The sequence below is a fragment of the Bidens hawaiensis genome, unplaced genomic scaffold, assembly GCF_021521415.1.
Source record: "Bidens hawaiensis isolate Kalapana, Puna unplaced genomic scaffold, B.hawaiensis_p1.1 tig00004864_1, whole genome shotgun sequence".
In the NCBI taxonomy this organism is placed as follows: Eukaryota; Viridiplantae; Streptophyta; class Magnoliopsida; order Asterales; family Asteraceae; genus Bidens; species Bidens hawaiensis.
Window position 1 is genome coordinate 170,909 of NW_027491306.1, and position 27,903 is coordinate 198,811.

Sequence of the window (27,903 nt, forward strand, 5' to 3'; positions counted from 1 at the left end):
CAATCTCCCACTCGAAGGCCTTGAGTACTCTCGTCTGCACTCCTAATCGTACTTATGTAATCTAAACATTAAACTTCTTCTAGCTGCCACCGTCTTCTCATCAATGAACCTGAAGGCCCGTTGAAGCTCCCCGGAGCTCCAACATATCAGTCACGGCTAAAACTGCCCCTGACCCGTCCTCTGTCCCTACTGGCTCCCACTGTAACGAACTACCGGATCCTAAGATAACCTGAGAACAAACACTCTCCATATTCAGCAAGTAATTCACCGGAGAGACTTTTACAGCTGGAATACTGGTTTTCTTAATCCGCTGTCGACTTGGAACTGTAACTGAAACACGACCTGTGCTCCCACTGTCACGATGTCCTCTGACTGATTTAACCTTCTTAGCTCATTCATCCTGAATCTTCACTTTAGCTCTGGTTTGTTACTTGCAAAACGAACCTTCTTCTATCCACGAGATTTTGTGAACCGGATCTTGTCTTTCATCGGAACTGGATCAACTCCTTCCGGTGATACATCGACCATATACAACGATCCCTTTTTCTTGCCACGAGCAACCACGAGATTCCATTTGATTACCTTCCACTGTCCATTCCCGAACTTAACATCATGACCCTGGTCATCCAACTGCCCAACTGAAATTAAGCGTTTCTTCAAACTTGGAATAACCCTCATGTCTTTCAAAGTCCAAGAAGTACTGATTGAAGTTATCAAATCAACATCTCCCATACTCGTAACCTCTAGAATATTATCGTTTGCTAGTCTAACCTTTCCAAAATCCCCAAACTTTAGATTCTTCATCGTTTCACTACAGTGAGTGGCGTGAAACGATGCAGCAGAATCCATCACCCAAGCATCAACGTTACTCTCAACACTTCAAACCAAAGCCTCATCACTACTGACCCCATCATATGTGTCGTCTTCTGTAACGTTCACTTCTTTCTTACCATTCGGACACTAATTCCTGAAGTGTCCATTCTCTTTACAACTCCAGCCTTCTATATCTTTACGTGTCTTAGACTAACTCCTCTTCCTGCTCCCACTGCCTCGTTGTTTTCCCTACCTCTACCTTCTGTGACTAACATATTTCCTGATGATTCACCTGAACTTCTACGTCTTGAATCTTCTCCTAGAATCAGATCCCGAATTCCATCAAAGGTAATTTTTTTAGACGAACTACAAACTACAGTCACTGTTTGCGATCAACTGTCGGGTAAAGAGGATAATAACAAAAGGCCTTGAACTTCATTGTCAAACTTAATGTCGACTGACACTAAGCGGGACAGGATCGAATTAAGATTATTAATATACGTTGTAACTAACCCGCCCTCTTTCATTCTTGTTGTCACTAGCTCTTGGATAAGATAGACCTTATTCGCTGCCGAAGGCTTCTCATACATGTTGGATAGTGCCTCCATCATACTATGCGCTGTGGTTTCTTTCATGATATTAAACGCCAAGTCTTCCGACAACGACAAAGTAACACAAGCCCTAGCTTTCTTGTCTAACTTCTTCCGCTCTGCTTCTGACAACTTTTCTGGTTTTTCATCCTCAAGCACCACATCCAAATCTTTCTGACAAAGTAGCGCTTCAATCTGCATCTTCCACCAACCAAAGTTTTATCCATCAAACTTCTGTATCGAACCCTTTCCGTCTTCTGCCATGACAATAACCAAAACGAAAACCTGGATAAAAACAAAGACAGACACAGTAATGGCACGGGCCTGAACTTAATGGCAGTTCTACTGAACTCTGTTAAACAATCAACCTATTCAATGCAGCGGAATAACGAACTGAAAATCAGAAACTGAAACTTTAAACTAAAATGATAAAACCTGACAAACACGGTTGTCACTGGTTTTCGGTTTCGTTAAACTGTTTCTTCTGATATGACAACTGTTCTTCAAAAATAGGATCTTGATTCAACTGTTCTACTCGTTTTTTGCTTAATTGAAAACTGATAAAAATAATGATCTTCAAACCAAGCCCAAACTGTTTAAGCCCACTCAACCAAAGAAAATACAAACTGCTTGGGCCTGCTGCCCCTTTGTGTTCAAAGCCCAAAAGAGAGTTGTGTCTTGACAACTGGGCTTCTGCCCTAGTCACAGCCCAACAACAAAAGTTACTGTTGTTTGTATTCTGCTCAAACTCAAAGAACCCTTCACAATCAAGAAAAAAACAAAGTTTCCTATTGTTTCCTTGAATGGCACGACTTCCAATGAAACAATAATACAATTTCCCTTTCTCTCTCCAATTGCATACAATAAACGATGGTTCTTCGGGCAATAAAACGGTGGTGATTAACTTACTAAAAAACGGCGATGATTCTGGCAGTTGGTCTTTCTCTTTGATTTTGTCGGCTGAAATCTACCTGAAAAAACAAGCACACGACTGAAGCAGTGGTGACTTGATAAGCGGTCAAACGGTGGTGATGCGTTACTCGACTTTCGGAATCGAACCGATAAACCAGATTGTTGGTGGCGATTGACCGCGACGGCCGGCTGCTGTGGCGGTTAAAATCAGACGGCGACAATGGTGGAACCCTAGTGACTGCTAGCATTGACGTGGTGGTGTAAAAAACTGGTTCAAGTGTTCTTCGTGTGATCCCGATCGAGAGCCAAGAATCTGATACCACTTGTTAGGATTAACTCACACACGAACTGAACACACACGAACTGAACACACACTCAAAAGCAATAATCGAACACGAGGATTTAACGTGGTTCGGTCTAAACTGACCTACGTTCCCAGGTGGCAACTAGGTATTCTTTATTGAGTAACAATGATTACAAGTACATAATGTGGTTTAAATAGAGATTGAACTAAGGTTAAAAAATTATAAGGAAGAAATCTAAACCGAGCTGGACTTGGGCCCAGCCGCCCGCACCTGTCTCCTCTTTTGACTTCATATAATAAATCGGGCCAACAAGGCCTACGAACCCAACATTACCAATGTAGAATAGTAAATTCAGTTCAAAGATGAGAATTTTAGCTGATTGTCGTCGCATCAGGGCAATAGGTTGGTCCATGCCAAAAACCTCATCAGATGCAACTGCAATTAATTAACTTAGTAATCATAAACAAAGTAAACTGAAATAGCAAACAAACTATACAATTAATATGAAGTATAGATGATTATCAAAGCATGCAATCCGAATGCACAAAAAATTAAGAAAATAAAAGAGTAAACATTGAAGAGGAAAAGACAGGCGCGGAGGACTTGTTTCACACACCTTGTTGTCGATGTAGGAGGAGGTTTGTATTTCAATTGTAGGATGGTTGGGAAGGTAAGCGACGCAGTTGAAAGAGAAGATGAGACAGACGAGAATTGAAATTGAAGGCATTGTTACGGTTATGTGCTCATCAAAAGAATGTCACCTGGTCATCGGAGTTTGATATAATATAAATTATATCGAAGCTTACGTAGAAACATTGTCGCTTGTATTCAAATTTAGAGTAACTTTAAGTTTCGAACAAAAAGTTAATAGTATATAATATTTGACACATGTTGGTTTTGAACGGACCCAGATTGGTTTTGAATGGAACTTATGTGGAAACATAAATAAAAATAAGAGTTCACAATGATTCGGAATTTAAGAAAAGAAAGTATAAAAAAATATTAGAAAAACAAAATATGTCAATATCAAAAGTTAGTTATAAGTAATTTTTCCTTGCACACAGGTTAAAAGCAATTAGTTGTGCTTATGAATATTATAAGTGTTTGTGAGTAAACTAACACTTGAGAATTAATATATATGTATAATGACTAAACACTATTTAACAATTAAAATACTTGTCAATATTTTGTAACTTTTATTGATAAAATCTTAGAGCATGTTTGGGATTGAGTTTGAAAAATGCTTATTGACTTATTGGTGTCTTTAAAAAGCCAATAAATTAAAATGTGTTTGGCAATCACAAAAATGTTTCTTATTTTAGCCTTTTGAAAGTGTTAAAAAGCAGTTTTTCAAAAGACTCAAATCCTGGCTTTTTAAAAAAGCCAACAAGTCAATAAGCATTTTTCAAACTCAATCCCAAACATGCTCTTAATATGCTTATTTTATATTTAACTTTTTAATTTTTTTCTGGAGCACTGATTAATTTTTAGCTACACATATACCAATCAATTTTTTATAATATTTACACTTATGTACATTCTTTATTTAGCTATTGTTTATTACTTTTTCACATTTATATAAGAATAAATATATGGATTTATATATTTATATATGGCCATCAATATCATTTATATAATAACAGATCAAAATAATTAAATTATGCCTTAATATTTTATTAGCTAGGTAATTGTTGATGGACCATATTACCCTTACTTGCTACTTAAAGGTTTCCCCTTGGGTGTATATAAATATATGGAGAGAATTATTAACATCATAACATAACCCTAAACACACACATAAGAAAAATCATGTGCATCTCCCCCCTCCCCCCCCCCCTCTCTCTCTCTTTCTCTCTCTCCATATATTCAGTTTTTTCAAGAACCCTAATCCCCATCATTAACATAAATCCTAAAGGGGAACCCAACCAAGCTGACAATCATGTCGTGTGGATCATTCTCATTAGGCGTGGCTACTTTCTCTAGTCTCCTCGGTTGTTGTTGAGAATAATAACAAGCACTATCAAACTTATCATAATATTGAGAACTGTTGTTATATGAAGTATTTTGAGAAAATGAAGTTTTCTTTGGTGGTACATATTTACAGGAAGTACTAGGTTTTTCATTTACAAAACTTGATCTCTGTGAATACGTTATAAGGACGTTTACGAGCCAGGAATCTAGTCGCAAATCGATACGTTAACTCGTGTTCATTCAATACGTTAATGGAGATCAATACATTAAGACTGGAGAGAATCCGGCATGGTAACGGTACATAAACATAAATATGGCACAAATCTCTATGCACATTCATTAGGGAAGGCCTATTTATAGGCAGTCCTTCTCATTCGTTAACATCACTAACGAATGAGGCTTCCCATAGCGAATGACCTCCCATTCGCTAAACATCCTTAGCGAATGGGCATTACTTTAACGAATGAGCCTCCATTCGTTACACAGTAGTAACGAATGAGCTCTTACATTAACGAATATGTCTAGTCTTTAACGAATAAGGCCTCATTCGCTAAACAACCTTAGCGAAGGAGCCTTTATACATTATGTGTAAAGACTAAACTATCCCTAGTCTATTCGAACAGCTGCGGACACCAAATCCGTGCACTAACAATCTCTCTTTAGTTAAGTTCTCAAAATGATGATCAGTTGATGAGCAGCCAGGATTTTTCTGTTCATCAACCATTGCTTCGATTGTTTCATCAAAAATAGTTTCACATTCTGAATAAGAAGAAGAACATTCACTTTCATTACAAATATTTTTACAACAGTCATCACTAGATGTTTCACAAAATACAGCTTTTGATCCTGACATTAAGCTTCCTAACATTGATTCACACACTTTATTACAGACATGATTGTTAATCGTTTTTGTTAGACCCACACAAGATTCAAAATGGGGTTCTAACTCTCATTTTGGTTTACAACCCTGGTTAACCTTCCCACAATCACCACTTACATCACCTGCTACACAAGATATGTTGACGTTAGACTTATCAGATGATGGAATTTGAGCTTTTGATGGAGAGGCAACAGGAACAAATTTCACTGGTTTTGGTAGTTTACACATAAGCCATCTCTTCATCAGGAGAAGTATTATAGCTAAAATGGGGTAAGCAAGTGTAATTATCATTCATTGGTGGAGGCACCACTGAATAATCATAACCTAGCCCCGATTCGAACTTTAGCACTTCTCTGAGCTCCAATAAGATCATCTAATTGCTCAGATGATGCTTCAAATCTTTGAACTTGTTTTTCTTTTTCCTTCTTATTGGAGGCATCAGGTTTTAACTTTTCAATTTCATCTTTCAATTCATTAATTATATTTTTATAATAGATGACATCTTGCTCCTTAACAAAATTTTTAAGTTTAAGATTTGCTACATCATCATGGTGAGTTTTTATCTTTTCAACATAAATCTTGTCGGCTTTAACATACTCAGCATTTAATTGACGAAGTTTTGCATTCTCTTTCAAAACTTCGTCCTGAAGATATCTATAATACGTAACCTTTTTTATGCATGTTTTAGTGCAAAGATTGTGATTTACCTCATCAGCAGGTGATGCATCAGAACTTGCAACAGTGGATGAGGATGCTTCATCATTTGTCGTGAAAGCCATGCCTGCCATGTTTAGTGGATTTTGCAGCTCTTGAAATTGATCATCCCAATCCTCAGCAACTTGGACCTCCGATTGGGATACAAGGGCCTTTGAGTTTGTACTTGAATTGCCCTTGTGTGGATGATTCCCAACTCTTTGAGTTGAGCTACTTGCCTTCTGCACCTCATGCCTCTTTCCAGCAACTTTGCTGTTTTCTTCCTCTGTCACCTCGGTCACACGAATATCATTTGCCGGCTTTGAGGGATTCGTGCATTCTCGTGAAAAGTGACCCATCTCACCACAATTGTAGCATCGTAGCTTCGACTTGTCAAACCCAATCCTTTTCCTGTCAGAGTCATTGAAACTATCCTTCCCATACGTCTTCATGAAGTTTGTGACTCTTTGCACAACCATTGCCATTTGGTACTTGATATCCAACTTTTCAAGATCCTTTTGATTGATATCTCTCAAATCCCTAGCCTCAAACTGTGGTGGCAATAGATTTCCCTGCAATAATTCTTCATGACATGACAGAAAGGCATGAACTATTGAGACATTTGAATCATTCAACAACGGGAGAGCTTCACAGTAGCCTGAAGGTTTGCTAGGTTGAGGTTTTGAAGATGATGAAATTCCATGGGCTTTCAAAGTGTCACACCCCGACCAAAGGCGGCGGAACATGCCGAGGTGTAACGATTGTGCATAAGCACATGACACTAATTAAAGTGACAGTATTTAATAAACTCATTTCATTTCATAACATCGAAAATGTCACATAACAATTATCCATAAAATAACCATAAACAAGATATCACAAAATATGGCAAATTTGATATTGTTCATTTACTAATATCCTAAGGTCTTTGATGTCGTTTTCTTCACAATCATAAATCAACTAAGATGCAAACTTGCAACATTTCATAAAATAAAGTTTGTCAACACAAAGGTTGGTGAGCAATTCATAAGTTTAATCATATTAGTATATAATAAAGATAGCCACAAAACTTGCATACGAAACGATAAATAAAAGTGGTAATTTGGATAAATAGATATCGCTAAACACATTAGCTATAAGGGGATGCCAAATAGTCTAGGATTTTATAGTTATCGTTAATTGCATTACGTTAACGACACCTTGCTATAAGGGGATGCCAAATAGTCTAGGATTTTATAGTTCCACCAACCAAAAGCGATAAACACATAGGCATATAAGCATAAAACACCAAATCGAGCAATTATTTAGGTAAAGTATACAACTACGTTTGTGGTTTAAGAATCAAATACAAAGCATTTTGTTGAATAAATATGAAATGTCACCCCCAAAATAAAATATGGAAAATGGGGTATGAAGTACTCACCTTCAAGTAGTAAACTTGAAAGATGATAATTTGGAGATTTGTCGGAACGACGAGTTTAACGTGCAATGCCTAAAAAGAAAAGAAGTCTTGAATTTAGAAAGGTTGTCTTGAAGGTCTTTAAACAAAATAAATGTTGAGGAATGTAAATAATTAAAGTTCAAGGTTTAAAATGTAACTATTTAAAAATTTATAATAATAACCCTTTAAAAATGTAAGTCTGCTCGAAACCGGGTTAAAGTATCTAACCTTAATATTTACTCAACCTATGTTAAGTAATAAGGTGGGTAAAATGCAAGAATGCAAATCCCTTTGGAATAAAGATACTAAAACGGTTTTTTTTATCGAGTGTTCGGGTTGTCGGATCGGGTCTTGATAATTGGTCAAACCCAAAGTAAACTTTCCAAAATATTGAATGTTATGAGATAACTCAATAAAATTTAATAAGACTTAACCAAGATGTATTTCTATTGTTTTAGAACTAACAACGCACGTTAAGCGAGTGTTCGGTTTTGTCGGTCCAAACTTTGTTATAAGATCAAGTTGAATCCAACATTTCCAAGTACTTAAGAAAATATTTAAAAATCAATTTGTAACTATTTTTAAAGAAATATACAAGTCTTGATGGCTAAAAAAAACACACTTGTGTGTCTTAAGCGAGTAAGAATCGGTTTGGTTCGGTTTCCATCTCACAACAAGTTCATAGATGGTTTCCACATGTCCAAACACTAAAGAACTTGTATAATAATGTACAAATAAAAATACTTTAAGTTTTACAACCAAAAGTTAACAATAAAGTCTTTAAACAAAAGTTCGGTTTTCGGTTCGGATCGTGTTTCGGGTTAAGACCGAGGTAAGATTCTACAAACCCATAACCATAGAATTTGTAAAAATGATTTTAGAAATTTAGATCTAACAATAAGTATGTTTAAACAATTATTTAACAAAACTAGTAACAAAGTTCGGTTTACGGTTTAGAGCTATTTACGGTTAAACCGAAGCATAGACTCTTAAAAACCCATAACCATGGAACTTGTAAACATGACCAACAAACTAAAATAAGCAAGATTAATATGTATGAACAAGTTATATAGATGTATATATATATCAAGGACACGAAGTCCTCCATGAAGCCTTGCCTTATGAGGTCCGAAACCTCACCGACCGCAATCGGAGAAATAACTACCAAGGTAAACAAGGGGTGTATATTATATATATGTTGCACAACCATAAACAAGTATTAATAAGGCTACATAAACTAATTAAGATGAAAGACTAAAAACTTCAAGAACACTTAAGAAGATAACCTTGAATCTTTGATGTTTGAGAGAGTTTTTTTTTTGGAGTTGTAGCAAGGGAAAATAAAGAGGAAAGGTGGTGTATATATAGGGTAATGTTGGTGGTCAAATATGGGTGTGAGACACAAGAGTTTTCATGCAAAATGGATTAAGACAAAAACACAAAACAACAAAAATAAATAAATAAATAATAAATAAATAAATAAAAATAAAAATAGGATGTTTTCAAAACCCAACAAGTGTGAAACAATATTGTAACATAAATCCATCATTTTGATTATAACATAAGCTTCGGTTTACAAATCGGGTCGGTTTACATAATAAACAAATATAAAAACGAATACAAACAAGACCCGAAATTGACGAATGTCACACAAAGCTTGCTCAACAGCACTATCGACTGCCTTCTGAAATGAGCTAGACTCAGATGATCCAGATTGATTTCCCGTTGAGATAAAGGCAGTGGTTTGTTGAGGAACACTTGAAGAGTACTTTGGAGTGTTCATAGGGTACACATTCTGCTGGGTTTTGCTTAAGAAAGCGGTTAGAATTGTTGATGCATTTCTCATCCCAGCTTGATTCAAAGAACTCAGATGATTGTTCATTCTCATCTGTTCGTCCATTTCAAATGACTTGATGGTTGAGATCAAATCGGAGTTTGTCATGGCATTCAAATTTGTGGTTCTCTTGATTGTAATTGTGTTGGTACTCCAGCTGTATGGTAGAGAGTTTATCAACTTGTGATTGACTTCGGAGTTGGTGATGTTGACACTTGCAGCTCTGACTCTAACCCTTTTCAAACCTCTTCACCAAATCCAACACAGCTTCACCTTGACGATGATTGAACATGTTGAATTCCTCTTTCAATAGGGCTTTCTTATTTTCCCTAATTTCAGCATTTCCCTCCACCTTCTCAACAAGAGCATCCCAAAGACCCTTAGCAGTTGTATGTTCTTGTAGGGTCTCGGTAATCTCATTTGAAATACAAAATGTTAAAGTAAGATATGCCTTCTTATCTTGCTCCACCAAGGTCCTATCATTTTCGTCATAATTTTCAGGAGTTTTTAGTTGTTCCCCAACTTGATTGACAGTCACGGGAACATGAGGACCTTGTAAAACGCATCTCATTAGGTCAGAATCAGTCAATGAGATAAAGTTCATGAACCTCCATTTGAAGTGTGCAAAATTATCTTCTAAGGTCATGAATTTTGGAGGTTTTTGAGGCGTTCCCACTTGGTTTTCCAACAGCAAATACCCCTTCAACAACTCAGAATCAGTGCTCGTCATGGTCTTGGCAGTCTCAAATACTTAACAACCTTTAAACAGCTTAAAAATCAACACTGGCAACTTTTTCGCGCGAAATAGTTTTTTAGGCAAAGCGAAAAAGGTTGTCTGTGCAAAGCGAAAAAATTTGAACAGTAAAGCGAAGCGAAAAAGTTCCAAGCGAAGCGAAAAATGAAGCGAAGCGAAAAAGTTCCAAGTGAAGCGAAATTCTCAGCGAAGCGAAACACCAAGCGAAGTGAAAAAGTAGGCGATGCGAAACCCCAGGCGATGCGAAAAACTATGCGAAGCGAAAAAGTTCAGTTTTCTAGAAGAAATCTTTCTTGGGATCTGTTCCACCAAACTTATCAGTACTAGGTCAAAGGTTGATACACTGATTTTCATGCTATGAGAAGTGAAATTTTTGACTTGTTAAATTCAACACTTTTCACACCCGTAAACACCAACTTTAACACTTTCAAACCCAAAACCTTTGGATCTAAGTCTATTACACTTGTTGTTCTTCACCAAGAACACAATCTAAGACATTTTATGAAGATTTTGGCCGATTGTTTTTGTGGTTTTTGAGAATTTTTCTTTACAAGAACACTTGTTTTCTTCTTCTCAAGATCAAAACCCAAGGTTGTGATCCAAAACCCTCAACTAGTGAGCCGAAGCTCTGATACCAATTGTAGGTCCCAACGCGGGTGGATCTAACAATAATCTTGGATCAACCGAGCTTAGTGCTAGCAGAAATCACACTAAGCCACCTAAGCGGTCTCGGATCTTGAGAGGTTATTTTACTGGTAGAGAGAGAGAGCTGAGAGAAGGAAAGAAAGAGTTATCAAAAGACTTTCTATTAATGAACAACAACCATTCTCTCATGGCATGCTTCTCTATTTATAGAGAAGCATGCATGAGAAACGTGTCACATCAAATGCCCCATTGGCTTGTTTACATTATTTCCCTTGGGCCTATATATCCAAAACTAACAAGTAAAGCCCAAAACATATAATTACAATACAAAAGACTAAAACAAAATGGGACTAGCATTGGTATTCTAATATATTGAGGCCTTTAATTATATACGACCTATAGGCAAATTAACAAAATATAGTCATCACAATAACAATTACTAAAAAAACGTTCCTCTTTCTCACGGACACATCAATCTAATGCTTCATCTTGTATAAAAAAAATACACAATGTAGTTCAATACAACTTTCACATTACAAATTCTGTATAAATCCATGTAAACCACACTCAACACCTTAATCATGTAAAGACCATCATTAACACACTATTACTTTACCATCGTTGCAAATGAATTTCTAATGCTTGTTTCCAAAGAGGTTCTTAATCACATCTAGACTTAAATTGTTGCATGCAAAAAATGATATGCACATTCAGGAGGACTTATGTGTTGGCATACTTCTTTTATGCATCATAACATGCTTACCAACAAAGGTCATTGCAAAGTGTAAAGGAGTTTGCAAAGAGTTGCGTCAACTGTTTTCCACAACATATTTTGAAAAGCAACACTGTTCAATTCCTCTAGTTAAGATCAACTAAAAAATTGTTGTTGGTACGCTGGAATGATTGGTATGATTATCCGATTGAGGTCAAACGGCAGATTATGGCCCTCGATCTTCGCTTCCCCATCCAACCACTCACCATGGCCGTTAATATAATTGCACACTTGGATGGCCTGCTATGTCTTTTGTTGCGGCAAACTAAGGAGTTGTTTCTTTGAAATTCCACAACCATGGTATACAAACACCTACAAACAAATGAATCTCATGGCCTTTATAACACCATCATGGACACTACGGGATTATACAATGGCCCTTCAAATGACTACAGAGTTTTGCATATTAAACGTGCCGCAGGTTAATTATAGGACATATTTATTCAAGATAAACAACAATATGGACACAATTACTCTTCAACACAAAAATGATGTAAGAACGACTTCCATGTGGTCCAACGGAATTCTATGTCAACGTGCGTTGTACTTCGTCGTGTCGAAAGCTTGGTATGTGTTTACGAACGTTGTTATTAAACTTCACACGATAACGGAACATGTTAAAGAGATATTGTTCCCTCTTGTTCCATCAAAATCAATATTTAGGGCCCATTTGGGAAACATTGACAACTCCTTGCATCTTACACATGCTCCTAGCTCATGGAAGCCACAACATATCATACAGCCTATGGTACCTGCTCCAATATAAGTGGATCCCTATATTCACACCCCCCATAATCCCACCAATATCCTTGCACTAGTGGATCCCCGTTACGTTACAAACGAAAAATGGCTTGCTGTGGCTGGCACAACAACACTATATGAGATTGTGGTCGTCACAAACCATAAGGACATGCCTACCGCATTAATTGGTTTACCAGCAAAAAGGTTGTCTCTCCCGCTATTTAAGTATGTCAATGTCGTATCGTTTTTTTAATTCCCATCACATTCTTACTTGTTAGTTTATAATGCTCTAAATAAACATACTTTTGTTTCTGCAAGTTAAGTACATTATAACACTATCGATCCAATATATACACCGAGAAGCCATTACACGCCACACCAAACACTATAAACTTGTAGGAGTGAGTGCTTAGAAAGGGATGGTGTGAAAGTGCAATGATATTTGAGGGAGGCCGGATCCAAAGCAGGCGGCTCGTAATGACCCAAGCCTCTGGACCTAGGCTGGTTCATTCTCGTTTCATTCTACAACTACAACTACAGCTAGTGTGTGTTGGTTGAAGAACTCACTCAGTCGCACGATCGCTGCTTTATCTCTCCCTCCTTCATCTTCTCCGATTCAAGCCCTAAATCAAACCTCCGATTTCGATCTCAATGCTCTTCAGTAAGTAAGTTCCTTTTTCATATGCTCCAAACCCTAATATTTCAATTTCACTTTTTTAACCGTTCTTCTCTCCCGTTACGCTTATCTTCTTTCTTACTTTTCATTTGCAGTTAGTTGTTTACTGAAGCTGACCTGATTTTGCCTTTTGGTAAGAATTCTAGGGTTTTGTGGTGCCAACTGTCTGCAAGTACGTTTTTCATCAACCTAATTATCTGTTTCTATTCTAAACAAACATTAGGTTAACATCTAATAAGTTTCATTATCAATGTTTTCTTGAAATTGAAGATTCACTCGTCCATTTCTCATCAATCCAGCCGTTACTAAGGCCTCACAACTTAAGTTATTTATGATACATAGATAGATACATAGCAATCATACTCCTTTTTTTTCGCTGTTGCTGTCACAAACTCACTTGTAAGGGAGCCATATTATATCGTTTTGTATGTTTTACTTCACTTGTCATACTTTAATCCTGCCACTTTTTCTTTAGGTTATCGTCTCTGTGCTTTGGCAAGCACATTTGTTTCAGCGAATCATGTTTTATGATTCTAAATATTTTTTGCTGTTGCTTTAGCAGACATACTTGTTAGCCAGTCATGCTTTCATTTTGTGCATTTTCTGATATGAAACTTAATACTTCTTAATAGTCTAGCATGCCATTACCTTTGTTACCCTGGCTATAACGATGACTTTATTTTTCATTTCTGAAACAATAATTATTTTATTTAACGTTGGGTCTGTTGACCAGGTTGGGGGCTTGGTTCAAGTAACAGATCATGTTGAGTTTGAGCATAACCCTGTTCTGACCAAAGCGAGTCACTTTGAAAAAAAAAAACAAGTGACAAAAAAACAGTCATAGAAACTATAATTAAAATTGATATATAGTTGGTAAAGAGGTTGCACACGATGAGAAAAACAGACAACTATATGAATGTTTTCTTTTCGTCTCTGCCCGTTTTATTCTTTTCTTATGTTTTTTTTTCATACCTAGTAGTTTTACCTAAAGAACCTTCTGATTTTATATTAAAAGTAACGGATCTGTTCCTAGGTTAGAATTGGCAGTAATAATTAAGATCATATAATTAAAGAGTTATAGCATTTCTGGTTTTAGTGGTCGAATAATTTCTCTTGGATAATGTGATCACTGCTCACTCAACATGAACAAGTAACGGAGAACAATTTAGCGTATAATTAGAAATATTCAAAGGGACTTTTTGGGCTTAAGTATGCGTTAAGTAAATGCAATTTTTTTGGCAGCTACTTCATAGTTAACTGATATTTTTTATATTCAGAATTATGTAACAAGGTCGATTAGGTTAATGGAAGTGTGATAATATATTTCTGTTGTAGGCTGAAGCTACATACACTTTTGGGAGCTCAAATTACTGGATTTAGAGGTGGAGGAGGTTAAAACTTTATTTTGCATACTTTTTGAAGGTAAACCTACAGGACACTTTTAGTTTTCGCCTCAAATTGTGGGGCCTACATCATTAATGCCTGGTAACGGAGTTGGGGATAGGGTTCACAATTTCTTTGCACAAGAAAACTTGCGATCTCAGGATGAGAATTGGTCTTTAGATGACAATTTGTGGGTTGGTAATCAGAAACAGTTTGGTGTCTCAGATTCCAGTCCAAGAAACTACAACCCACAACAATCAGGTAACACTATTGGCTTTTAGTTGCAAGTTTTTTTGTTTTTTTTAATTGCATGTGGTGTTTTACTAGTTATTTTGTTTAGTTCTTTTTTAGTTGATCATGAACAATTGCAAGTTTTGATGTTGGTGTTTTTCTAGGTATTTTTTTAGTTTTATTGAGGTGATCTCACTTAATCATGAAAAGTTGATTGCTTTAGATTAGACGTGCCAAAATAGGGGCTCAACAGATTTAGTTACAGATTTGAAGGGGTTTAGGTTACTATTAAACATTTCACTCCCTTTTTAGGATTTTTAAGTGACTAATGACTTGATTGTTGAATACCATTAAAAAGTCTGTTTACATAAACTGCTAATATAGTTGGTTTGAATTACAAAGTTATTTAAGAGGCTGTAAGCATTAAAACACTTCACTTTCTGTCTGTTTAATTCATTTGTCGTGCTCCATCTTGGACCATGTTTTTTAAATTTATGTATTTGACCTGTTATAGGTCAATGGTTGAAATTACCACGTGCATTAGATTTTAACTTTTGACATATTTTATCTTCACCCAAGCAGAAATTGAGAGCGGACATGGTGGTCAACGTGTCCAAGACCAATATGCATTCAACATTACACAAACAAATGCAAGCTCTAATGGCTATATGTATGGAAGGCAGAATTTTCAAACGAGGCCAGATGAAGCCAATTTTATGGGAGTGAATACAGAATATGATCAGAATAATGTGAACCAAAGGGGTTTTCCGCTCCATGGATCCCAACAAGAACCTGGGCTTGAACAACCTCAAAAGAATCCTTTTAGATCAGAGAGTTCTGAGGCTCATGGTAGTTTTGACCTTTTTGGTGGTCAACATCAGACTAATGGTCAATATCCTGGTTTACTGCAACAACCATTACAACAACAATCAGGGTTTAGTGACCCTCAACATTTGCACCAACAACAGCAACTCATGCTCAGAAGAATGCAAGAGCTTCAAAAACAACAGGAGTTTCAAAAGCAACAAAATGCAGTAACTCAAGCTTCTCAATTTGCTAGACAACAAAATGCGTTAAATCAAGCTTCTTATTTTGCTAGACAAAACGAGATTCAAAAGCAACAAAACGCATTAAATCAAGCTTCTCAATTCGCTAGGAAACAGGAGATTCAAAGGCAACAAAACTCCTTAAATCAAGCTTCTCAGTTTGCTAGACAACAAGCGTCAGGAAGCCTTTCACACGGGCTCGCTAATGGCACTCGAACTTCTGATTCATCTGGTTATGGTTGGACTGAGCCTGCAGGGGCTAATCCAAACTGGCTGCACCGTGCTGAGCAGCAAGTTGAACCATCTTTACATGGGGTTCCTGTATCTAGCTCAAGAGGGCCTCTAAACCAGTTTCCTTCTTATAATTCATTTACCACTGGAAACACATTTGGTCAAGGGCCGAACAGCAAGATGAAAATGGACCACATTCAGAAAATAAATGCATCTGTGCAGGAATCCCCTGTAGAGTTGGTACAGAATAAATCCGCTACAGATGCAGCTCCTTTAGACCCTGAAGAGGAGAAAATCTTGTTTGGTTCTGATGTTAACATTTGGGAAGCGTTTGGAAGTAGCAAAAACATGACTGGAGGAATGTCTAGTTTGTTAGATGATAATGAATTTGCAAGTGGTTTGCCTTCTATGCAGAGTGGTAGTTGGAGTGCTCTTATGCAATCTGCAGTGGCAGAAACTACTAGTGATGGTGATGTAGGTGCACAAGAAACACAAACGGCTTTAACTGATATTAACTTGCCTAATATGAACGGTAAGCATCATACAAACACAGGATTTCATCATTCTTCAGGAAGAAGCAGCTGGTTACCCTGTGGAGATATTCAAAAGACGGACACCGAACAAAGACAAGTATATGAAAATTCTGTGCCAGGTCGTACACCTCAGCAGCATGTTCCGCCGTCTATGAACACGGGATTTAACATGAATGAGAATAATGATTGGAAGAGAGTGAACACTGTTGCTAACCATAATTTTAATTACTGGAAACATGTTGATTCCTCGGTGAAATCTAAAGGTAGTGAGAGTTCTGAGATTTCACAACGCCGTTTAAACAACAAGGGCCCACAAGTATCTGAGTCATCATTTAATAGCTCAGATAAGGAGGATCTAAATAGCAGTAGAAAGGAGAACTCTAATGACAGTTTCAGGTCAAGTTCATCTCACCTTCCTAATACAGTTGGTCAACGGGAACATTTATCATCAGATGCTGGTGACTCAAGATCAAAACAAATCGTATCTAATCAAACTGGTCGTAAGATTCCAGACTCGAGCCCAGGCCCAGGCCCAGGCTCGCATAAGTTTCAGTATCATCCAATGGGAAACCTGGATGAAGATGTTGGAGTGCCATATGGAACAAGGCAAGGTACCAATATAAAGCCTGTATCCCTGCAGCATTCTGGACTTCCCAAAAGCAGAAGCCAGGTTTGTATTTTTTTTATAAATAATGTTTTAACAATCATTACAAGTGTGATATTGTTAAATAACAGTTTAAATCTTTAAATAAAAATGATTTTCAGGTTGGATCCGATGATATGCGTTTCAAGGGCATGGTTCCTGGTCATCTGCCTAATATCTTTGCTTCTCATGACAGATCTGCAGGTTTATCCACATCAGAGGCATCTCAACCTAGGTATTATTTGAATTGTAAATTTATTATATTTTTGTTTTTTAATAATCACATAATATAAAATGTTGGCTTTCTGTTAACTTTAGCAGTCAAAATCAAAATATGTTGGAGCTTCTTCACAAGGTAGATCAATCAAGAGATGGTGGAATTGCAAGAAAAATGAACTCGTTGGAACAGAATATGTCATCCGAGATCCCTGAACCTGAAAATTCTGATGGGTCTTTTGGTGGTCACCAAAGAAGTCAGTCATCAAACTCTCAGGGTATTGGTTTACAACTGGGCCCACCATCACAACGGTTACCAATGGCTATGCAGGCAGTCAAACATAATTCTTTGAGTCAATCTCAGCCCTCCGCTAATTCAAGAGGAAAAAGTCATGCTGAGCTGTCTTCTTTTCCTACTTTCCAGGAAACATCACATGGAGAGTTTAAGAATGATAGAATGAGTGTATCGGGTCAAAGTGAAAGTCAAACTATGGGGAATAAGATGATGACCAACTTATCTTCAGCTTTAGGTGGTACGAATTTTCCTACTTCAAGAAATCAGCGTCAAAACCATTCGACGGCTCATAACGAATCTTTTGAGGAACTTGCCTCTCATCCTCATGTGTCTCAACAAGGTTCATTTCCAAAAATGTTGCCTAATGCATCGTTGAATCTCCAAAGTCAACAAGATTTTTCAGCAAGTCAACTTCGTAAAAGCCAATTTAATATTGTGGAGTCAACTTCTTTAGGTCAGCAGAACCTTGAGGTACAAGAATCCGAAAAGAAAGAGAATAAAAGTTCTTTGAATGAAAAACAGGGGATTATTACTTCTGAAAAGGTTGATCGAGGCCAAATGATGAATGGACCAACAGCAGGGAATGATTCATCTACTGCATTGCAGAAAGATCTAGAAGCATTTGGTCGTTCTTTAAAACCAAATAATTACCATCAACAAATTTCATTACTGAACCAAATGAAAGCTTACAAGCACACAGATAATGATCCCAACAACAGGCTATTAAAGAGATTAAACGATTCAGATAACTTATTACGTGGTCAACAAGTAGCCGTCCTTCTTGGAGATTCTGAAATACCAGGGTCAACAATTTCATCAGATAAGGTTGACCGAAGTTTAGTTTCTCCACCTGCCTACCCCCTTTCAAAAGACACACTTGCATCTAATCAAAATGGGCCTACTGCTAGAATTGAGAACTCTCACATAAGTCCTCAAATGGCCCCATCATGGTTTGATCATTATGGAACGTTTAAAAGGGGTAAAATATCTTTACAGCCACTTAAAGTTTCTGGTAGTTTGGAGACAACAGCACACGCTTCTAAGGAGCCGTCTGCAAGTGGTGCCGCTGATACCAGTCAGGATGGTTTTATCTGGAAACCCCCGGTCTCAGACCACCAGTTGACCTCTCAACCACTGCAACCTAACATTGCTGTTCAAAGTTTGGTTACAGTGAGACCAAAGAAACGCAAGTGGTCTAGACATGACATTTGTTCTTGGCTCAAGGAAGTGTCTGGGAGTTCTAAAAATCTTCAAGGCGTCTGGTACGTGCAAAAGAGCCCACAGTTCAATTTGTAGCGAGTAGAGGTCAAAATGGTCAGATTGACCTGAAACACTGTCCAAATATAAAACGTACATATATTTAGTGTGGCAAATATGGTTTCAAAGCTTATAGTTTGTTAATAATATAAATTAGGAGGCTTTATGCATTAAAAATTTAAAATTACACTTTGGCTGACTTTTGGCATGTTTCTCGTTATGCTAATGAACTTATATGTTTATTTTACACACCTGACCTTGAAGACTGTCCAAAGTTTGTACTTTAGTTCATATATGATCAGCGTGTCAAATATGACTACAAAAGTTTTGTTGCATATAACTTTTTGTTGGTCAATTCATGTTGATTTTATGCATTTAAGTTAAACTTTTGGGGGGTGGGGGTTACTTTTAATCAGTTTACCCATTTGACCGATTCTTTCAATGCTAAGTTTCACTTGGCCCATTTGACATGCCAGTAGTAAATGTAACCTGGGTCGGGCATTCTTTTGTTAGCCTAATGCTTAACTTTTTAACCTGCAGGACTGCTTCGAATGAATGGTGTGAAGCAACCAACCGGTTGATGGAAAAGGCGGGATACCTCACATTTCTTTACATTGAAGTTCTTTGTTTCTTTATTTTTTTAGTTTCTAATAAAAGTATGACGGTGACAGGTGGAAGATGATGGTGAGTTAATTGAAGAAGCACCAAGACCAAAAAGACGTATTATCTTGGCAACACAGTTAATGCAGCAACTGTTTCCACCTCCTCCATCTGGTCTTCTTTCGACAGAAGCTATTTTAAACCATGAAGCCGTGGCTTTTTATGCTGCTCGATTGGCACTTGGGGATGCATGTAATCTGGTATCTTGTGTGTCTCACAGGAAGTCAAATCTGTAAGAATGGTTCTACAAGTTCTAGTTTTTTTTTTTAATTGTTATCTTTTTATATATTTGAGAAATTTGTTTTTATTGTGTGGGGAAATGCAGAATATCCAATAACAGTAAAGAATCTGAGAAAATCGATGATAAAAGTAAGGAATCTGGGAAAATCGATGATAAAAGTAAAGAATATGAGAAATATGATGATAATCGTCTTTCAGAGGCAGTGGAAGACTGCGTGAGTAAAGGAAAAAGGGTAGAAAGTGATTTTTCGAGGTATTTTATGCTTCCTTGCATATTGTTGTTAGCTGCTAACACACGTTTCTGATTGCAAAGCGAGTTTCTTTAGGAAGTTAAATGAATATTCTAAAAGTTAGCCTCATAGTATAAACATGTCACTTTGATTACAAATTACAGTAAAGCCAGTTATACCAACCATACACATTCATGTGTGCAGCTGTTAGACTAAAAGCTTATAGGACACTGCGTAGCTGGTAATTTCATTTCAGAACCACTAGTATGTTGAGAATTGTGAGAACCACATAATTCATTTGTACTTATTGCTTTGAATGTGACACATCAAACAGTTAATTAACCGTTCATGTTTCCCTCTCCCACTAACTCTAAATTTCTTTTATGCATAATGTAGAAGTGTATTATGCAGTTCTCATGGTTCTCAGCATTATACTGGTTTTGTAAAGAATGCATTATATATGTATGTATGTGTGTATGTATAAAATATAGAACCAATATGAGTCATCGTATATGAATCATTCATTCATCATTAAAAATTAAATGAAAATAGTAGGTTTGGATCAAATACAAATTAAATTTATGTGCTAACTTTGCGATTTAAGTAGTGTAAATATATACACAACATAGTGTGATTATAATGTTTTGTAATTACACTACTTGTATATATAATTACACTACTTGATCGCACAATTAGCAAGCTTTTTTAGGTTGTACGTGAGCTTTGCCCGAAAATAGTATATATATATATGTGTGTGTGTGTTGTGTGTGTGTGTGTAAAAGATGAAATGATTTCTCTTTTAAGTATATTATTCCCTTTATCTCCGTTCTCTTCTTCACAGCAATTTCTTACACCTGTAAATTAGAGAATTATAGTGAATTTACACATGTAGATGTATACAATAAATGAATACACATAAATTTACACTCATGCATATATCTTTTCATTTACATTCGCATAACCATGATTTATTTTGTAGTCATGTTAGAACCTTTAGATAAACACACAAATAAATAAATGTTTACATTGGTTCTTGATCGAATCCCTCCACTATACATAATTTTCATCAAATTTTGGTTTCTTAATCTTGTTACTATGACAGACTGGATAAGAGAGCATCAATCTTGGATTTAAGACTGGAAATTCAAGATGTTGAGAAATTCTCAATGATTAATCGATTTGCTAAATATCATGGAAGAGGGCAAGCAGATGGCGAATCTTCATCATTATCGGATAAAACTCCAAATGCACCAAAATCATTTCCTCAAAGATATGTTATTGCAGTCCCATTGCCCAAAAATCTTCCTGAAAGGGTACAATGCTTGTCGCTATGATCTTTTGATTATTTCAGTCCCCTCATCAGTTTTGTTGTATGCCGTTGCTGCTAACGCGCACCATGGGACCCGCTGGTTATGAAAACCACAGGAGAAGGTGCTTATAACAAGCAAAACGAATGACGGTTTGGTGATGATGATGTTTTGCCTTTTGATTCCATATTCTTGAGATACAAGATCAGCTTCGTATGGGGGGTAAATTTGGAACTGAAAAGATTAGGCAATTAGTTAGCAACATTCCTTATAAGTAGATACAAATGCTGTGTTGAATCTGTAATGGATTAAATATGTGTATTTTGATGGTATATTGTTATCTGCCTGCAATATATTTGGCTTTGTGTTCAGTTTTGAACTGGGGTCTTAAGCCGAATCGAAAAAATCAAACTGGGGTTCTTCAGTTGAATCGAAAAAATCGAATTGTAGAAATCAGATTTGAACTAACAAAGTTCAAATCTGGTTTGGTTTGATAAATGCCTAGCTTGGTTGCTTTAGTATACCTAGTATTTAAAAGCGATAAGTATTATAAAATCTCAAGATGATATACAAAACATCTTTTTATGTTTGTCAGCGGGTTTCATTCTTAATGTTTATAAATCACTGCCATCGCTTACATTTCATTTGTGTTTCTGATGCGATCCCGGATCCGCCTATGACCCGACAGACTTCGCAAGCGGCTCGGACCCAAGACCCGGTTACCATTAAGTCTTCTGGATCAACCCATGACTCAGTCAAAGAGAATTAACTGCATATTAAATTAGTGGATTGGTGGTGGTTGTATTTTCTAGTTGCATGCATTTAGGAAGTAGTGGCCCATGTTTAATTATTGTTCATGCATTCACGTTTCCATTATTCATGCATTGTTCCTATTTAAGCACTTGTTTACATTAATAAAAAATACAGAAATTGTCCCAAGTTGTTACCTTCTTCCTTATTATTCTTTGGAGATTTGCCTACTCTACATGCTACTTATCAATTGGTGCTTTCATCTTGAACTCCCATGGCTCCACGAAAAGAAACATCCACTTCCGTCACAGATGAGAATTTGCCAACCATCCTTGATCGGCTTGATGCAAATTCCGCCCAGATGGCCGCCCACATCACCACCCAATTTGACGCTCTCGGGTGGTATAAGTACCTCGACAAAAACAACCTGTTGACCACTTGACCTGAGTTCTCACGTGCCATTGAACTCCGTTTCGGTCCTTCAACCTATGAGAATCACCAAGCGGCTTTGTTCAAGCTCAAACAAACCACTACTGTTATCGCGTATGTCGCGGAATTTGAACGCCTTAGCAACTTTGTTGTGGGCTTACCGCCGGAGGCTTTACTCAATTGCTTTATATCGGGACTCCATCTTGACATACAACAGGACCTCGTAGTCCTTAAACCCACATCTCTTCTACAAGCTGTCAGTCTTGCTAAACTACTAGAAGAGAAAACTGCTTCGGCTGCCGTCTCCCCGCCACCTACCTCTCAGTCCACTTCCACAAACCACCTGCCTCTCATTTCGTTGAAACCTTTAAATAAAAACCCGATTTGTAATCATTAGTCCAAGTTTTACGAACGTGCAAGCTTCGTATCCTTTCCGTTAAAATACTTCATAATAATAATCGAAATTTCGTCAAAGCATAAATATTAATAAAATAATCAAAAACTATACAATTAGCATTTAATTATAATAAAATGATAACTAACTACTAAATAGATTTATACAATAAATAACCCCGTTAGATTTGTTGTTAAGTTTCATATTTATTCTTATTATAGTTCGGTTGGATCGTTTGATCGGGTGTCTTTGACGCTTTCATTTATTCTTAGTCTTTCGCTTCAACTTCAAAGGTGAGTTTTCACAACCCCTTTTTAAACGCTTTCATATTTTGGGGTGGCATATGTATTTATTATCAAACTTCAAGATTTACAACTTTACTTACAAACTACAATTCATATCGTGGACTTGTGTGCTTACGTGCTTATTTGTTATATACGTGGAATTCAAATGGTTGCCTCAATAAGTATGATCATACGCCCCCCTTTGCACTCAGGTCCATTTGTATCGAGTGGAAAAAGGGACCTCATATCCAATTACGTTGGTAGCCCCAACTGGAAAGGACTTTCGTTTGTTCTTTACATTTAGGTCCATTGCATCGAGTGTAAAGAACCCTTATTTGCGCATTTTACGAGTTCATGGAATTGTATGGTTTTTACGTATTTATATAAACTGTGGAAATCTCACCAGCTATATTTATAGCTGACCGTATTTTATACATATGTTACAGGTATCGTGATTAGAGGATGAAGTATTGGCAGACACTTAGTTTACCTAGGGTATTCAAATAAACGGATTTCTATTGTGGTTGTTTGATTTGATTTGGTTATGCTTTATTTCATTAGAGCTTGTGTTACATGATGCTTTGAAATGAATTAATGTTATTATGGTCACCTAATAGTGTCACGTGTGTTTGAGAAATCTGTACGTCACACTCAGGCGTTTCCGCTTTAGCCGGGGTGATACAGATTGGTATCAGAGCCGTGGCTATAAGATAGGGCATTAGACGTAGTGTTCTAGGTAGCTATAGCTTAATTGTTTAATTGTTTAGGTTGCATGATTAGAAAAATTATGCGGGCCTATATTTGATTGTTTATACGCACTTACTATTATTATACTGCTAAATTCGTTTACACCTCATGTACACAATCACACACACAAGTCCAAGGCTTAGGCCTAAAAATAAAAATTTTTCAAAAGTTTTTTTTTTTTTCCAAAGATTTACAAACAAATTTTACTTGGGTTTTCCGATAATTTTCCTCATAAAGTTGGTTCTATGTGGCGGATATGTAGTAACTGGAAGGGGGACGTGCTTGTTTCCCGACTTGACACCAAGGTTCATGAAACCTAAGGATAAGCAATGCGCATATATCCCAATCAACCACGGGACCTGGTTGCTTACCTGGAGAGTTCGGGAAGGGCATGAAACTTATTAGGCCAAAGTGTACCACACCAAACGCCATATGAATCATAACTTTATGTTTTCAAACGTGACCATGTCCCCTTTGTGATAAGGATATGGTTACACTTCTTAGGACGTCATACAAGTCATGGTGGTTCATGCGACGTGTGACTCCCGACCCTCAATGTTTTACAATGTGTTTTAACCGAAAGTCTGTCAATTCGTGGTGATACACGAATACCTAGCTTTTGGTTCGATTTATTTTCGAAATTTCAAGTTTTGTGTTGGAACATGAGAGTCCATGGTGGTTCATGAAAACTCTAAGTTCCTCACAAAGCTTATTATTATCATGCTTTTCGTAGTTTAGCAAACTTTACTCAAATATTTCTTTTCGTTATATATCATGCACTATTCCAAGTCTCACGATATTCATCACCTCGTTCACAGAATGTCTTCCCGACACCCTAAGCGCCGTTCATCTGGAACTTCCAGCCACAAGATGACTGCTTAGATCACCAAACAACTGACTGCGGTCCTACCAAATATCATGACCCAGATGCACCAGAACATCATGGCTAACGCTAACCCTGATCCTCCCATGCCTTCAGCTTCCGTTGTGACCTATATGAACTTTACTAATGCCAAACCTACCATTTTTGACGGAACTCAAGGTGCCACTGCCCTACTTCAGTGGTATGAAAAGATGGAGAGCAAGTTTTTCCAAATCAAGCGTCTTGATGATAAACAAACCCGATTCGCTACAGGTGTTTTCGAGAAAGGCGCTCTTACATGGTGGGTCAAGGAAAAGTCGACCCGCGGTGCTGAAGCTGCCATGGCCTTGCCATGGAACAAACTGAAGGATCTCATGACCCGACAGTTTTGTCCTCCAAATGAGCTCATGAATTTAGAGAATGAGTTTTGGAACCTTAAGCAAGAGGGTGGTGAGCACTCCGCTTACACCTCCCGTTTCAATGAACTAAGTGTGTTGGTGCCGCATCTCATTACCCCTGATTCGCATGCCATTAAAAAGTATATTAGGGGACTACCGAGACAAATCCAAGACAGTGTTTTCAGTAGTTCGCCTAAAGAACTTCGCGACGCGATCAATCTGGCCGCTACATGAACCGACAACCATGTCAAAGCCGGGACTTTGGCATTGAAATCATCCAAGAAACCAGCTGATAACCTGCTGTAGAACCAAAAAAAACCAAGCCTGGATCATCCAAACCCGTTTACTCTTCCACCCACCACCAAGAAAGAAAGCGCAAGAACTACACGCTAACTCAACAAGCCGCACCTCACCCCAAACCAACCCTGCACCACCTTTCAAGAAACCCTACAATGGACCCCATCCTCTTTGCAACACTTGCCTTCGACACCACCCAGCTAATTCTGCTTGCCGTCAATGTAACCGTTGCCACCATTTCGGACATTTTAGTACCACTTGTCGTGAAACCTCCATAGCGGCTCCCCCGCGGGCTGCTCAACCGAATCCTCGACCCGTGCCGTATGTCCAACCCGTTAGCCAAATTCGGGCTTGTTATAATTGTGGTGAACCTGACCATTTCCGCAACGCGTGTCCACGACTCGCAAATGTGAACCCACTTCATCTGGCACCTGCTCCACAATTTCAGCTCCAAGCTTACCAAGCCTACCAATCTATCCAGCCACAAGTTCCTCTATTGTTGGCTAATCAAGCTCAAGCCCAGCCGATTCCAGCAATTAAAGCATCTGCACCCCAAGAGGGTCAAATCGCTCAAACCGTTGCAGCTCCTCAAGACAATCGTGGGCCCACCAAGCTCAACAAAACGGCGATGTGGTGAACGGTACATTTCTCGTAAACGACCTCTTTGCATCCATTTTATTTGATACTGGTGCCGATATGAGTTTTGTGTCTCTTAAATTTGAATCGTTGCTTGCTAAACCTCGGACTAAACTTAAGAGGTCGTACAATGTTGAAGTAGCGAATGGTAAATCCGTGTCGATCGATTCCGTTATTCGAAGTTGCAAGATGAATCTTAATGGCCACATGACGTGTGCGAATATATATATAAAATTTGAATAAAAGTTTCACACAAATCGGGTTTCAAAAATGGTTTTCACCAACAACCAAACCACACACGAAAGGCAAGTGTACCTATCATTTGTAGCAAAGTATCGGTAAGAACCGAGTGTCAATCCATGGACACGGCTAACTTTTGATACTAAATCTTTGTAATTAATTTAACCAAACAAACAATCCAAATAATTTTTCAAGTAACTAAACTATCATACAACAATAACAAAGCAAATAAAATAAAACTAACAATCAATCCAAACAAAGCTATAAGCATCAATATCAAATTCCAATCAAGGCAACCTAATACTAACAACAAAACATCATGATGGGTATTCAACAAGTTAATAACCATAGATTAGTAAGTTTGTCAAAACTACCTAATCTCACAATTAAAGGAAAGCTAGCATGAAAACAACAAACTAACCACCTAGAATCATGTAAAATAGACAAGTTCAAGAACACTAGTTAAACACATAAGTCTTTCAAATTAGCAAAATATAAACTAAGGATTATGGCCTTAATCTCTAGCAAACATAAACCAACTCAAAGAATCATATTATCACCATACAATTTTCCAATATCAAGTGATAGGTTTCATGCTTGTTAAAATTCATAACCAAGTTAATTTCCACTAGTCATTCCTAACTTAGTGATATAAACAAAGTATGCATACACAAACTAAGTTCATAAACAAATACTCAACACATAGTTTTCCAACATATTATGGCTAAGCATCTATCAAACTAACAAGACTAGGAATTAAAACAAGCATTCAACCATTAAAATCTATTCAAGAACATGTCATAAACTTGAAGAACACCAATTTACCAAAATCATGCATAGATAAATATCACATAAATAGAAGTTTCAACATAATCTAAGTAACAAGAGTATTTAGTGTTGATACACGTTTTGTACGTCTCAGTCTTTATCAGGGCATTAATGTAATTAGTTTAAAGTATAGGGGTCTTAATGTAAATATGGCTAAATGAGCCATTCGCTCTAATGTAATGTTACATTCGTTACCCTGTAACGAATTTAACACATTCGTCTAATTGTAAGCTCATTCGTTAACCCTGTTTAACGAATGAGATAACGAATGAGGGCTATTCGTTATAGGTTAAAGTATTAACGAATGAGGAGTTCATTCGTATGGTTTAATGTAACGAATGACACATTCGTTAACTGTTAAGTTAACGAATGTGGTCATCCCCTATATATATTCTGTAATTTATTCATTAATGTAAGTTTTTTTAAGTTTTTCAGTTCAGTAATCAATTCTCTCTCGTTACTCTGTCCGATTGTTCTCTCAATTCACACACTACACATACATAATGTATTCAAAGCCTAATCGTATAAGAATCAACATATGCATCATTGTTATCAAGATCTAGATCCATTCCCAAGCTCTTTCAAGTAGTATCAGAGCATAGGGATCTGATCTACGATGCAATTAGTTAATATAGTTGATCTAAGTGTGTTCAATTGATTCGTTTCATGATGAATTGATTGAGTTTTAAGGTAAATTGGAAATTGTAGAAACAGAGACTGTGTTTAATGAGGAATTAAA

General features: G+C 37.1%; 1 protein-coding gene across 1 annotated transcript; it reads left to right on the forward strand.

Moving 5' to 3' along the window:
- Positions 1-13,762: 13,762 nt before the first annotated feature.
- Positions 13,763-21,556, forward strand: LOC143628259 (uncharacterized). The gene is made up of 8 exons (XM_077097895.1): positions 13,763-14,671; positions 15,224-17,121; positions 17,217-17,329; positions 17,413-18,867; positions 19,403-19,481; positions 19,534-19,754; positions 19,848-20,015; positions 21,095-21,556. Exons 1-8 carry the CDS (start codon positions 14,506-14,508, stop codon positions 21,324-21,326), a joined length of 4,332 nt encoding a protein of 1,443 aa, XP_076954010.1. The 5' UTR covers positions 13,763-14,505; the 3' UTR covers positions 21,327-21,556.
- The last annotated feature ends 6,347 nt before the right edge of the window (positions 21,557-27,903 follow it).